The sequence below is a fragment of the Lissotriton helveticus genome, chromosome 10 (genome assembly GCF_964261635.1).
Source record: "Lissotriton helveticus chromosome 10, aLisHel1.1, whole genome shotgun sequence".
Classification (NCBI taxonomy): domain Eukaryota; kingdom Metazoa; phylum Chordata; class Amphibia; order Caudata; family Salamandridae; genus Lissotriton; species Lissotriton helveticus.
In genome coordinates this window covers 961,888,022-961,903,790 of record NC_136071.1, presented here as the reverse complement: position 1 = coordinate 961,903,790, position 15,769 = coordinate 961,888,022, and the positions used below count along the sequence as shown (strand labels likewise).

At 43.6% G+C, this 15,769-nt stretch overlaps 1 protein-coding gene across 1 annotated transcript in view; it reads right to left on the bottom strand.

Annotated features, from left to right (window-relative positions):
* Window positions 1-2,211: 2,211 nt before the first annotated feature.
* Window positions 2,212-15,769, bottom strand: part of LOC144784683 (pituitary tumor-transforming gene 1 protein-interacting protein-like) — a 142,657-nt gene continuing 129,099 nt past the window's right edge. Inside the window, exon 7 of the mRNA XM_078663633.1 lies at window positions 2,212-5,265. Coding sequence (XP_078519759.1) covers window positions 5,216-5,265 — 50 coding nt within the window. The 3' untranslated portion in view covers window positions 2,212-5,215. The remainder of the gene's footprint in view (window positions 5,266-15,769) is intronic.

The window sequence follows — 15,769 nt, the reverse complement described above, 5'->3', positions numbered from 1 at the left end:
GACATGTGATGTAAACGTAACAGAATATGTCATAAAAGGGGCGGAAACATGGAGGGGGCTACCTGAGCAGCTGGGACCTCTAACCTAGTGGTGCGCGCAAATGGGCAATGACGTGTTACCAGGGAGAACTGGGGGCTATGACTTCTGCGCTTGAAGAGGAGACGAAAGTCTGGAGTGTCAGAGCGACATGTACCCAGGCATATCTAGTATCTGTTGTTTAGAGTACATGTTGATAGAATCCAAAAGTTATCAGGGCAAAGGCTAATAGACATTAAGACTGGTGCATACATTATTCTATATGTAGTGAGTGTGCGAGGAATATTCTATTGAATATTAATACAGTATTTCTCTTACATGGAGACATAAAGGCTAGACCATGACGGAAACTATTGATGCGATTCAGTAGCTTAGGAATGCAGAGAAGGAGGGCTGGACTGATAACTAGAAACATAACATACTCTTGGCAGACTGGGAGGCAGAGCCAGGCCGAGCCGGGCACTGCGTGGCAAGAAGTAGGCTAAGGGTCAGGGATACAGGTGGGGGCTGTATCGCTCCTCGGAGAGGGTTCAGGAAACAGGAGCTGAATCTGAGTCCGAGCCCTTTTGAGGCCTAGAAACGGGGATAATTCAATGAATTAACGTGCACACTGTAAAACGTGGCAACGTAGCTTTACATAGGCCTGATATTCGTTATATTCACGAAAACTAGAAACTGGCATACTAGAGATGGACACAACTGTAATTGCGTCTTTTAATCGATCAGAGGGGAATACATGCATATCGATCATGCACATATAACATAAGATGGGGAACACGTAGGCACATATGACATGGCAAAATTTACTTTTCCACAACGTTTAATCATATTAGACTCAAAATAATCAATCTTTTACAGCGGTTTGGGCTGTAGGTTCAACAACGCGTTTCTATGGGAATTAAGATTACAAACGCAATCTTTTCTTGCGCCCCTATTTCTCAGTCCCCACAGCATTAATCACCCCCAAACTTTCCATGACACACAGAACCTACTTTGACATTTGTTTTATGGAAAATTTCATTAAGATTGGTCATTCAACGGGAGAGGAGTTGGCCTAATGGCTAGGGTGGTCCACCTTGAATCTGGGGAACTGGGTTCGAGTCTCAGCAATGATGCTGAACATCCTGTGATTCTGGCCAAATCACTTAATCTCCCCGTGCCTAACAAAAAATGAATGTGTCCTCATGTAATGCAACTGGTGCTATGTAAAGCGCTCCGATACCCGATTCGGATCAATTTCGCGCTATATAAAACAAAAAATTAAAATACAATAAAAAACGCGAGTTATAGGCAAGTCAATACTTTTCCTATTGAAACTAGGTCCTAACTATAACTATCTACTGGCGACCAACATATATCCTGTCAACTCTGACCTAAAAACGAGTAAACTTCTGACTTGGTTCCCTGATCTTTTATGATATAGCACGAAGAGCGGGGTGGGAAGGGCTAGAGGATTAAAAAACTATTTTCTTAACATAGTTCAAATGTGACCAGAAATTAGTAATTTTTAAAATGTCTCGAAGGTAGGGAAAATATGTATACTTAACGGGGCAGTGTGTTGCCGAATAAAATGCACATGTAAATTAAGGGGGAAGCATCCCAGATGCTTTATGGGTCCAGTGTGCAATGTGTTTGTTGAGTAAAACAACAAACTTAACAGTTAACTTTCCTTCCTAACCTGTCCTTCCTTCGCTTGCAGATACACTGCATTCCTTCCATCACTTGCCATGCCCTTGACATTTGCTTACAGATTAGCCATTGAACTTCGAATTTGAGGTCATAATTTTCATTGAACATGTGGTTGCTGTGCAACCACCGAGTATTTACAACATAAGGTAGATCAAGAAATTGTGGATTATTAAAAACACATAAATGTGTGGCCTAGTTCCAATCGCAAAACTATAAGTCAATACAACCAACAGACGGCAAGAGGTGTAGAGATGCAATATTCCCTTAGTGTGCGCAGCTGGCTGTCCAGTACTTTTGCATTTTATGCACAAGAGACAACTTTTCTCACAGTGTTTCATAAGGAAATAGCGCACGTGCGACAGCCTACAGCCAGCCGGAGAGACTAAAGTGGGCCCAGTGTAACAAGCAACACTTTCAATGGCTAAAGCCGAGATATCAATCAAAGTATGAAAACTGGCGAGTAGAAAAGCACTAAAAAAACATAGCCCCATTTATTTCATTTATTTGACATACCATGTCATTGGGACAGCAGGTTTCGCTTACACATAATGCATGGTTCGTGACGAATGACAACCTACTGACAGAAGTGGATGCTGCAGAAAAACATTAGGAATGTCTGTATTCACCATAAGTAACAAAGCAATATCATACAGCACATTGTTTCACATATACAGCATGAAGTAAAAAGATAAGACATAAGTACGTTTGTGATTTGTTGGACCAGATGAAATGTTGACAACAGTACTGAAGGGTGTGCATCTGCACCAGATGTATTTCTCACTATAGGGATGACACAGACTCTTTCTTTACAACCCCGAAAATACAGAAGTTCTTTACAATGCAGTGGTATTAGCTGTTGAAATTGTGGCTAGAAAACATGAAACAATAGTAGAATTGACATATTAACTAAAAGGACATATTTTATAGTGACTTTAAATCGAGTAGCTGGCATAATGAAACAACTATGCATATATTTTATGAAATAGGACTACATTTTCCATTAACCTAGTGGTCATTAATTGTGTTGAAAAACGGTCTCAGCAGTAAATGGATGAACATCAACGAGACTTGTCATTCTAGATATGTGCATATTATATGTTCCTGGGAAATCTTCAAATATTTTCTTTTTTTCCTGATAACACTGATTTCTTCTGATAACACGGAACCCCATTAAACGAGGTTTTGTTTTGCAAATGAGCATGTTTCTGCTTGGCTGCCGGCCACAATGATCTAAGAATTTGTAACTACAAATACAAGTCAAAGAACGTTTAGCTGTTAGAACTGTGCATCTTTTGTAGGGAAAATTTTATAATTTGGATCTAGCTAAAGAAATAATGATTAAAGTACTTAAAGCTGCACTCAAGAACAACTATATTTGCATAGAAAGTCCAGTTGCTAAATCCTACATTAGTAGAGCACAAATGTGAGCCTTTTAAAAACTAGCACGACTCTGTAATATATTACCTAACCTTGCTGTTTTGTATAGCATTTTATTGAAATATTGAATGTTTAATCCAACAGGACCCAACTTCACTACTGGTTTTCTCTGGGACGATCGGAATTAGAATAATTTTCATTGAACTACATATTTGTGCAAATAGAATTTTTATAATTTGTGGGGTGGTGTGATAGTGAAGAGAAGTCAAAAAGTGCCACAGTATGAAACATTTTAAAAGGGCCTGTGAAAATGTAATGTGTACATTTAGGGCCCATATGTGCACTATCCTAATTCTCTAGAACAACAGACAGGAGGGCACTGCAAACTGCACATAATGCTCAAAGCACCAACATGGTAATGAAGGACATTACAAATTCTGGAACAAATGGTCCCACACAGCTTGGTCTTTAAAAACGCTACTTGTACAATACTGGCATCATAAGCGGACTGGACACATTTGGGGTCTTTAGAACATGGGAAGTAAAGGAGAAATACATTTATGTGTCAGATCACAAAACCTGTTCCACAGAGGTCAAGTGAACCTCAGTAACCGTTCTTGGCTTTCACTTGAGAGATATTTTAAGAGCGGGGTGTTGTGATATGTGACAATTAGTGAGATGTCTCTTAAACAAGTGATAAATTAATTAAGGATTTCGTTGCAAGAGAATACATTAGCTAATGTCTAAGCATCGACATATCAAGCATTACCACGGTTCGTGAAAGGTGCAACCTAATGTGTATGGGCTGTGAAAGGATGGGGAAGGGTGTAGCACGATGTACATTGTGTGAAATGATACTGCGGAGGCGGTGCTGAATCTGATTACTGCTGTGATTCTGTCATTCAAACAGACATTTCAGACCTCGGCGTGCTTTCAGTATCAGCTAACCAGTCAGCATGGATATGTTTAAAATGCCCTATTAGGAAAAACGCAAGTATTTTAAAACTCTAAAGCTCTGTGAAATGAACAATCTTGGGAAAGAGCCTACATTCAAAAACTCGATAAAACAAAGACATCTTAGTGCTCCCTGGACTCTTAGCAAATGGAGGCAGAGTCGAGTTCTACTACATTTCAGCAACCAGGAAATAACCAGCGGAATGAAACATAACAAATAATAAATACACACTAACAAGCATGCTTCTTTCATCACATGCAGAGCTATCCATTCTCCTCCAATACACCTTTAATTCCCAAATACCAAACTGGCAGGTCTTCCTTCCAGATGTGACTTCCTATCGCTGCCAATGAACCAGCCTCCAAAAAACAAGAGGCAGAAGATAGATTAAACATAAAAACAGATGCCCCAAATAAAACTCATGCAACATTAGTGTGCAGAAGTTTGTTTCTTTAGAGTGCAAAATGATGCTTGTTCCTTTATTTCATAGCAGTTGTTTTCACTGCTACCACATAAATTACTTCTTTACCAATTTAAGAGGATGCATTCATTTCTACAGCTTCACTATGGGTCATCACACAAAACTGCACTGGACCACCCAAATTTACTACTGCGAAAAAAAAAACTTTTTTTATATAATCGGTATACATCACTACGTCATGCTTATTAGGAGGACACATGGTCTGTGGTTCCATATATATATAGTGCACAAAAACATGTTAAAAATAAGTGCAGCCCAAAACAGCATCTTTAGGTCGAGCACGACCGCCATCATTACAGTGAGGAAAGCGAACTAAGTCGCACCACAGAGTAGCCCACCATATGTCATTTTATTAGACATCGATAATAAGAAAGTGACTGAGATTTATCCGAAATCAGCACATCAGCTTTAAGGATAATATTATTTACTAAGGGTTTTTAAATGTTCTATGTTTTTACATTTACAGTTTAATTAAGTACTAGAATATTTCTAATCGACAAAACACATGTAAAGGCCACTGATTCAGAAGCAGAACAGGATGTGAACCCTCCTTGGATTTTTTTTTGTGGTATCCCAGTGCTGAGCTACAATAAAGTAGAGAAAGAAGGAGAAATCAGAATGCTAATTTTCCCCCAAAATAAGCTCTTTGCACAAGTTTGAGCAGGCCCGCTGCACTTTCAGTCGTTCTCGAATCTGCTGTATGGATGTTCAGAGTCCGGAAGAAGTCCTGTAAAGAAGAGAAACAAATGAGTCAAAAGCCTCGTTCTCGCAGCACTGTTGCAAAAACCACCAGAAGTAGAGCCCACACAAAAAGTGGCCCCAACAAAATCACAAAGCTTAGTTTGACTTTTACTTTCAATGCGGAGATTTAGCAGAGTATGGCATTGTGACTGTCACCTTTTAAACATATAATATTCCTCTGATATACTACTTAGTTTGGGACATATGCATGTTGGAGGCAGTGCCCCCTGTAGAGGGGAGGAAAACATATAATTACAACATGAGAAGTGTTTTGAAAATTGACACACATTCCTACTTCACACATCATGGCATAGAGAATATGCTCAAAGTATGGTACTCTTGTACATTGCTGGCTTGTGTTGGTTTTCCTGAAGTCACCTGTCAGTGCTGTACAAACTGCAAACACTATCAGCTAGATTCATCATTGTAAAATCGGCTCGCAAAGGGCCAGATTCTGAGAATCCGGCCCTTTGCGAGCGCTATTTTTGCATTTGGGATTCATCATCCCAAATGCAAAAATCGCTAATACAGAAAGCGCAAAATTGCTTAGAATCGCATTTAAGGAATCTCAATTAGAGATTCCTTAAATGCTATTCATGAACCTTTTAAAAATTGCGAATTCGCAATATGGGGCCGCTATTTACCGCGAAGTGTAACTTCGTGTAAATAGCGAAAACTTAGAAAAATGCACTTTAGTGCATTTTTCTAAGTTGCATGTTACACACACACATGTCCTTTGGACATGTGTGTGCGCAACATCAGTCTACATTTACATTTCAGGGGTGCTACAGGGTGTCCTGTGGACACCCCTGGCACCCTTGAAATCGCATCCTTATTTGCGATTAGCAAATAGCTAATCGCAAATAAGGAATGACTCCCCATTCATTCCTATGGGCCTTTAGTTATTCCTTATTTGCGATTAGCAATTTGCTAATCGCAAATAAGGAAGCTGTAGGAATCGCAATTGTATTTGCGATTTCTACATGAATCCCGTTTTGCGAGTCTTTAATAGCGATTCCTTAATAATCGCTATTAAAGACTCGCAAAACGGGACATTGATGAATCTGGTTGTATATCTTTGTAGGATGGTACTGTATTTTACTGTAGTTGTATCAGGGATAGGACATTTTGTAATATTACTTTATAGTTAATTTACATTGGAATTCCAGGCATACTCCTGCCCAGGAGCGACCTGTGCAGGTAAGAGCGGTGAGGCCGGGATTTTTTTTGGGGTGGGGGAGGGGGGGGCAGTTCGACAGACGACCACGAGGGAAAATTAAATAGTTAATTTTTCCCTCAACTTCTGAAATCTCCAAAACTCGACCCCCCCCCCCCAACTCGGCCCCACCGCTGCAGCTGTTCCTGCCAACATTTTTGAGAGCACAACTAAGAAGCTTCACTTTACAGCTATGTGCACTTTAGTCTCGTTTTGCTGCTACTTGTATGGCTGTTCTTACGAGGCAGTTTTAATCTTGTTTTGGCATGGATTATTTAGGGCTGAATTTTGGTTCTTAATTTAATTTGTCAAGGCAGGCGCACTTTCAATGTAACCTGACTTAACAGTGAACCCATAATAAATAAAAGACACTCAATATTGCAACACAAGCTCAAAAGCGATGCATGCTTTAAGCACATGTAAACCTTGCTTACTTACGCATGAGTTAAGTATTTTTCATAATTGTGTACCAAGTATAATGTAGGTATGTATGCATGCATGCATGATGAATCCCGTTAATTACCAAAATTCACCTTTCTTACCTCGGATGGCAAGGGGCGTCTCTAGATTTTATATTTAAGGCAGCACACTAGTGCACACAGATAAAACTGGTGAGGCTACCTACTACTGGTAATCGTGAAGTGTGTGTTGAATGTACATACATGTGTCTGTTTGTAGATATATACATATACGGTCATATTTGAACATTTTAAGCAAATAAGTAGGCTCATACATTGCCTGACTGAAGTAAATCGAAAATTGATTGGTGCAATGCTTGAATTCTATGTCAGGACAGGAGGCTCCGATTATGCTTTCTCATTTCTTTAATGAAATGCTCAGCAGCCAATAAAAAACAACCAAAACTACATTTCCCATGAACACTAGGGAATGACCATAGAGACTATAGTATAAAAGGTCCTAACATTAGTCCTTCTTCCTCTTTCTTTGCTGCTCCACAGCCAGTTAAGTGCTTTATCTATTTGTGCTTACTGTTTGTTGAACGCTTACTGTGCATTTCTTATTGCTTGTTTCTGCTCATTAGCGTATTGCTGTAGCACACTGCGTTCGCGCTTCATTGGAGCTCTTCCGACTCCGTCTCGTTGTTGTGTGCTCTCGTCTGCCGTTCGTTCGGTGTGTTTTCTCTTCCCGGAGCGTGTGTTCACCTCCGCTTTGTCAGGGCGCTTGCTTGCTGCCTCTTGACCTTTGTGGAGCGGGGGCAGGGGTTTCCGACTCACACGGAGAGCGCGAGCGCTCTCGAGACGGTAATTGGAGGCAGACAGCGGTCGCGCATGCGCGCTGCTTCATTTCCGGCTTTGGGGGATTTTTCTCCTCAGCGCTGGTTGAGTGACGAGGTCGTTTACACGCCCATGCCCACAGTCTGCGTCAATTGTTAACCCCGTGTGACACTGGAGTCTAGTGAAGGCTTCGGTTGCAACTTTATAGCATAGGCTCTGCCTAGAGTGTTGGACTGTGCAGGCTTTTTGCTCCCTCCACGTTTGAACTCAGTTGGGGTCAGGTTTGTTCCTGCTCTGTTTTAAAGCCTGCTGTGGGGTTCTCGCACTCCCCCTTCTCTTGTGTTTTGACACTATATATATATATTGTAAGTCATCTTGTGGGCTCTACTTGCTACATTTGTGTAGAATGGCAGAATACTTTGACGCAGATGATGACTACTACTATGGGGACGAGGATGACGGCTCTTTGGAGCATAACTTGGTGGAAGAGTTGGATAAAGGAGTCCAACTGTCAGTTAATAAAGCACTGGTACGTGCAATTAATCCCCTAAAGCGTCACTTAAATATGTATGCGCAGCAACAAGGTTGGCTGCCTGCAACAAAAAAATCCACGAAGTCACCAGTTAATCCTCATAAATCTGACTTCCAGAGACTGGCTAAGACCTTGGCGGCTGCGCCATCCAGAGCTTCTGCACCTCAGGATACTGATTCCGACAATGCTCATTCCTCTGCATCTTCGGACCATACTTCACCCCCGCCAAAAAAGCGTGTCTGTAAAGAACATTTTGTGGACGCTCCGGAACGTCCTTCAGTACTCAATTTTGAACCAGCGGATATATTACATCCGAATTCATCCTCCTGGTTCCCTTCACCTGCTGTTGCCGCCTATATTCAGGCGCGTATTCGACAACCCTTTGAGGCTTCGGTTCGTGCTAGGCTCCGTTCCGAATGCCCGAGACCTGACCTCGCTGACCATTTAGCTGAAACACCAGAGGTTGACCCGATGATGGTCACGTACTTAAAGAAATATGCAAAGGACCCGAAGAAGGGCCTTGACCGGTCTTGGCGGTCTTGTCAAGACAAGTTGCTGGACATGCTTGGGCCTCTTACCAAGATTTTGGATCTGGGTTTTCAGGCAAAGGAGGCCTCAGCCCTTGTAGACCCGGACGAGCTGATTGAATGGGCCCAAAGAGCGATCTGCCAATTGGGGAACGCCAATTGTGCTATGTCAGCAGAACGGAGCAGGTCGATTCTTCTGAAATTGGATCCTAAGCTGTCCGAGCTGGCAACTTCGGAGTCTGGTCCTGATGCTCAAGGTCTCTTGTTTGGGCAACCTTTCTTAAAATAACTCACAAAGTTTGTCTCCACCTTCAGTGGAATTGACAAGGCGCAGGCATCCTTGCGCTGGGCTATGCGTCCGGTTTTTGCAAAGGCCGGACGACATCGGGGACGCTCGTTCGGCTGCGGTTCTGCCAACCAGTCCCAGCGAGGTAACACCTCTCAGCGTGGAGGAGCCTCCGACACCGGATACTCCACCAGGGCCAACTTTTATCCCTCCCGCAAGGGGAAGGGACAGTATGGCAAGGGTCGATCAGGTGGACAGCAAGGTCACTTCCAGGATTCCAACTCTGCAGGTGAGCCTAATTCATGCATGCGATGTGATATTGGGGGGTCGAATACAATGTTTTCTTGACAATTGGCGCATGATCTCCAGCGATGCATGGGTGCTAGAAACAGTACAGGGATTCAAGATAGAGTTCTATCACCCTATGCATCAAACCATCCTCCTCCTTGTTTAAAGTTTTCCCTTCGGGATCAAACTTGTCTCTCCGAGGAAATCGACGCTCTTCTCCAGAAGGGGGCGATTCTTCGAACCGACCGTCATCCGGCAGGGTTTGCCAGCTCAGTCTTTCTGGTCGAGAAGAAAGGGGGCGGATCTCGCCTGGTTCTCAACCTGAAAGACTTCAACGGAGGGGTAGTCTATCGGCACTTCAAGATGGAGGGCATCCATCTATTGCGGGATCTCCTACGCGAAGGGGACTGGATGGTCCGTCTGGATCTCAAAGACGTGTATCTGTCGATACCAATCTACAGACCCCATCGTCGGTTTCTCCAGTTTCAGTGGCAGGGGGTTTGGTACGAATATCAGGTTCTCCCGTTCGGCCTTTCGTCGGCACCATGGTGCTTCACGAAACTGCTGAGACCGGTTGTGGAACATCTGCGATCTCGGGGGGTCAGATTGATTATTGATCTGGACGATATTCTCCTTATGGCGGATTGTCCACTCAGACTTCTGCAACATCTGGAGTGGTCCATCGAACTTTTACAGTCTTTCGGTTTTCTAATCAACATTCCGAAATCTGTTTTGACTCCAGCGCAAACTATAGATTTTCTGGGTTTCCAGATAGACTCGGTTGCTTGTCAACTTCTCATGCCCGGTCAGAAGATCCGTTACATCAAGAGGGAATTGACATCTGTTATTTACAGACAGACTGTGTCATTGAGATCGTTGGAACGTGTAGTAGGTCTGTTAGCGTCCTCCATTCAGGCGATCTTTCCAGGCCCTCTGCATTACAGAGCGATGCAACGACTGAAGATCCAGCATCTCCGGAAAGGCCTCAGATATTCGGACCAGATCCCTCTTACAGAAGAGGTGAGGTGGGAGATGCAATGGTGGCTAGACCACATGGAGGCCTGGAATGGTCGAGCCCTGTTCGGTGCGTCGCCGGAACTGGTGATAGAATCCGATGCCAGTCGATGGGGTTGGGGAGCCCGTTGCGGGTCTGTCTCGACGGGGGGTCGTTGGTCCCCTCAGGAATTGTCTCTCCACATAAACTGTCTAGAGCTCCTAGCAGGCTCGTTTGCGATCAAGTGTTTCTCCCCCCTTCAGGCGAGTTGCTGTATTCTTCTCCGCATGGACAACGTGTCCGCAGTCCGCTATGTCAACAAGCTGGGCGGGACTCGGTCCAAAGTGTTGGCGGAGATAGCCAAGGATTTTTGGCATTTTTGCCTCATGCGGAAGATCACTGTTATTGCGGAGTATCTCCCGGGTCGCAACAATCAAGTTGCGGATTGGCACTCCAGGCACCTTCGGGATTTCAGCGACTGGAGGCTTCACCCTCGAGTGTTCCGTGCCATTCTTCGGCGGTGGGGCCAGTGTCACTTGGATCTGTTTGCCTCTCGCCTCAACGCGCAACTACCACAGTTTTACAGTTGGAGACCGGATCCACTAGCCCTGGCCACGGATGCTTTTCTTCAGCAGTGACCCTCGACTCTGTGCTATGCGTTTCCCCCATTCATGATGCTCCCCAGAGTTCTAGCTTACACCAAACGGTTTCGAGCGGATCTGATTCTGATTGCTCCTCTCTGGAGGGCTCAGGCGTGGTTCCCGGTTCTACTGGAAATGTGTTGCGAGCCTCCTTTCCTCCTTCCCCAGAGGTGGAATCTTTTACTGGATCCCCTCGGAGGTCCACATCCTCTGATTCTATCCAGCTCTCTTCAGCTGCTGGCGTGGCGAATCTCGGGGATCGCTGGACGATCCCGGGCATTTCTAGCGACGCTTCCAAATTCATTAGTGAGGCCTGGTCTCCCAATACTCACAAACGATATCAAGGTGCTTGGAAGCGGTGGTGTGATTGGTGTGCTCAACGGGAAGTTGATCCCATTTCAGCGGATATCAGTTTGATCCTTAATTTTTTGGCTTCACTGGCCACCTCCGGCCTCGCTTATAGGACGGTAAATAGCTTCCGTTCCGCTATTTCAGCTGGCCACATCCACATTGATGGCAAGCCTGCGGGTGAGCACCCATTCATTTCCAAATTGCTTAAAGGGATTCGTCTTGCGAAACCTCCCACTCCTAAGTATGTCTCTTTATGGGATGTTTCCATTGTTCTAAGGTTCTTGGAGGCTTGGCCTTCCAATCTCTTGTTATCCTGTAAGCAGTTGTCTGCTAAATTGACAATGTTGTTATGCCTGGTATCTTGCAAACGTGTGTCAGATGTCCGCGCTTTAGATCTTGCGGGTCGCAGTTTTACTCCTGAGGGTGTTACTTTTCGCCTTTCTAGGCGAACTAAGTCTAATACTACTTCCATTACGTATTCTTCTTTTCCCCGCTCATCCCAACCTTTGTGTTGTGCAGTGCCTTAAGGATTATGAGGTAAGTACTGCTTCTTTCCGTTCGGACATGCAGGGTCAACTGTTAATTGCCTTACAGAAACCATTTCGCCCTGTCACTCCAGCTACTCTGGCGCACTGGGTACGGTGGCTTATGTCCGAGGCGGGCATTGATGTGTCTGTGTTTGGTGCGCATTCTGCACGAGGGGCAATGGCCTCTAAAGCTTTTTCCTTGGGTGTCACGCTGTTTGATATTATGAAGGCCGCAGATTGGTCTTCTGATTCAGTTTTCAAAACGTTTTATTACAAACCTATTGCTAATGTTGCTTCTGTGGTGGTGGATCAGCTTTGAAAAAGCATAATCGGAGCCTCCTGTCCTGACATAGAATTCAAAATTTGCAAACATTCGTGACAAGAATTTTCAATTCTATTACGGACTAGGAGGCGAGGATTATCCCACCCATAGTACTTTATTTGCATTGTGTTGTACTGTACTCTGTTTAAATGACATTGCAAATCTCTTAATCCTTGTTTCCCCCCCCCCCTGGATTGCATTTGACTCTCTTGCATTATTTGGATGTTACGGCTATGTGTCTCTTTCAGGTTCAGATCCGAAGTGATGTTGACCATCCTCCTCCACAGTTTCAATCTTCTCCTGGTTTATGGACCCAAGGTTCTTCTGCTGCCTACTTCAAGATCCTTTGGATTTCTGCGGCGTGTTTGGAGTTGTTATTGTTGATATACATGGGATTTTATTTTGAACTGGAACTGTTTCCACAAAGAAAGAGGAAGAAGGACTAATGTTAGGACCTTTTATACTATAGTCTCTATGGTCATTCCCTAGTGTTCATGGGAAAGTTTTGGTTGTTTTTTATTGGCTGCTGAGCATTTCATTAAAGAAATGAGAAAGCATAATCCTCGCCTCCTAGTCCTTAATAGAATTGAAAATTCTTGTCACGAACGTTTGCAAATTTTGAATTCATCTCACCCATTGGTAATTACTCAGTCTGCGTCCCAGTTCAAAAACATTTCCCCCCACTATGCCACCTCATATCAAAACCAGCCAAATGCGAATCAACCTTTATTCTGTATCAATCAGAACAGTCCAGCCTGAACTGTCAAGCCAGGTCTTCGCTAAAATGGAACACAAGCAATCCAAAACCAGTTTCACCCCTGTTGGGCTACATCAGTCAGGTGCATCTTGGTTCCCCTAGCAATGTGAGCACAGGACCCAAGTCTGAGCAAACCCGTTGCACTGAAGTAAACAAAATAGTGATGGGTGGGATGCTTGAATTAATCTCAACCACTGGTAATTACTCGGGCCACAAATTGGCAAGATCTGGAGCATGGCTAAAAAGCGTTAGTAAATGCAAAGTGTCTGGCTTGCATTGTTATTGAGTGTCTGTAATACACATTGTGTACCATGGTGGTGCCTGTAATGCATGCAAGTTAAATTATACGCATTACTTTATGATACAACAATGCCCTAATATGAATGTGTGAGTGTGGAAACATGTTACCATATGTGATATGCCAGTGCTCAAGGATGATCAGTGACATTCGCAATTACCAACAGACAGCTAAAACTGCCTGTCATCAGACACTAAAAAACAAGCCTGAAAAAAAGTAATCTTGCAATTTGTTATCTCTGCCTTGGTCTTCCACCTTAAAATAACTCTGAAAATGATGCCATCTAATAAGCACGGTCACTATTAAGCAACCAACAGACTTCCAGGCACTCATTAACAACTGAGTCTTCCCTCTGCATGCCGAAGTACTGTCACCAGATCTAATTGAACCACACTCCAAAATTCATCTGTCAAAAAGGGGGGCCTTTCTGTGCCGCTAAGGGCAGACAAAGAGCAGAAAATCAGCTGTTTGTAGCACATACATGCACACTGCTCTCCGCCACCCAGCTTAGAAATGACCTGACGCAAGCGTCTGTCCTTGTACAGGCAGGTATGCATCAAATGGGGAATTGTAGGGGTGCAATACCAGGTCGCTGGAGAAGGCCAGATGTCCGCACATAGATCCGGAAGGAAGGGGTTTGTTGAGACACCAATCATGTCTCCAGTTGGGTAGAAAGTTCCTCCTGGATGCATACAGTGGATGAAGTTTATGAGAGCACAGTGGGTTAGACCTGAAGCATCACAGTAACTATGTTAATAAGGCACCCCAAAGGAACCCAGGAAGCTACCTCAGGCCTGGTCTCAAGCAATATGAGGAACCCTGCTTGGGTGAGCAGAGACAGGATTATGCCGTGGGCCAGGCTGCACTCTTCAGACTAAGCAGAAAATTTGAGCGACAGAGTGCTGTCCGCCTGGCTGTTGCTCATATTGACAGCAACAAGATGTGGCGATCCTGAATAATCGGAATTTATGGAAAGAGAGGGACTCCACGTCTATACTTCACTAGTCCCCTGACGCCACAGGAGACACAAATGGAGTACAATATTGGAGAGGAGGAGGGAGAGAGAAGTAGGAATGAGTCGTAGAGTCACTCAGCGCATTTCAAGAGAATGAAAGTCACAACTGCATTTGAGGGTGGAGGTATTTAGCTAGAACTGGGTCAGACTGACTGAGTTTTAAGGGTAGAGGATAGAAGGTTTTCAGGCAAGGAAATAAAACGCCAATTCTCTGAGTCAATTCTCGAAGGCCACATTTATTATTATAAGATTGTAGCACTTGCAACTGCCCAGCTGTGCAAAATGTCCATGTACTAGTGATTGACGAAGATTTCCATATGCATCATGCATAAAATGCCATTGTGTAAGGTGTGGTGAAACCGTAATTCTTTAAAGATCGCACTTTGCACATCTAGTACATGTGCGAGATGCCACAAGTAGGAGTATTAAAATACATTAAAAAAACTTGACGGAGATTTTCTTTGTAAACACATATTGTTGCTAAATGCACCCTGGTAATACTGGAGGGATTTAGCACGTTTAGACTTACTTTGCTTGGTGCACACAGCAGCAGTTTAGGAGCAAGTCCAAATGGGGCACACAACTTTTTCAATATTTAGAAATTTGGAAAGTGCCAGTCTGGAGTAGGAGAGCAAGGGTACCATCTTGATGTGAGCAGTGATTTAGTTCCTAGGAGACCATAGCAATGGCTTCTGCATTGAGCCCTTTTCCTTGGTAGCCTGGTACAAGCAGTAAGGCATGTTCAGAAAATATATGTTGAGTAGGTGCAATAACCAACCAAACAATAATAATGAGTTATAGATCGCAAGAGATCACAAGTTTCTGAAGATAAAAAAAACCTCATAGGAATGTACTGGAAAAAGACCAATTAATGTAGTTCTATGGGAAATGGAAAAAACACAGGGCTTTATTGCGGTTGAATGAGACCTACGCCCCTTCAGAGGACCATCAGAATGTGACTGCAGCTGGGACAGAAATTGGTTCTTGGTCCTACTGATGTGTTTACCTTTGTAAAATAAAAAATATCATTATCAAGTTTGAAGTTATTGAGTGGGAAAACCTGGAAAGTGTTTCTGAAAAAGGTTTCACAATTTCAAATACACTGTAGCTTTTTACAAAACACTCAAGAAGCCCAGAGCGCAAAAAACACTAATATGAAGATGGTGAGCTCCAATATGGAGAACACCTTTCTACCTTACCTCTTCCCTCTAACCTTGGCCCTGCGATTTAGGACCACTAAAGTTCAAAAGAAGTCTCCCTTGAGCCATCAGGTGCGTGCTTCCACTTTGCATGGAAGGATCACTTTTATTGATGGGGGTGATGCTAAATAGGCCCATTCGAACAAAGATGTTTCACTTCACAATTTCCAGGGGATTTCCCTCTCCCATGCTGGGCATTGTGTACCTAATTTCATGAGGAAACAACTCACAGGCACAATTCACAAAATGAAGGGTGATTGCAGAAAGAAATGTGTATGCATTTTGAAAAAAGATAGTGAGAA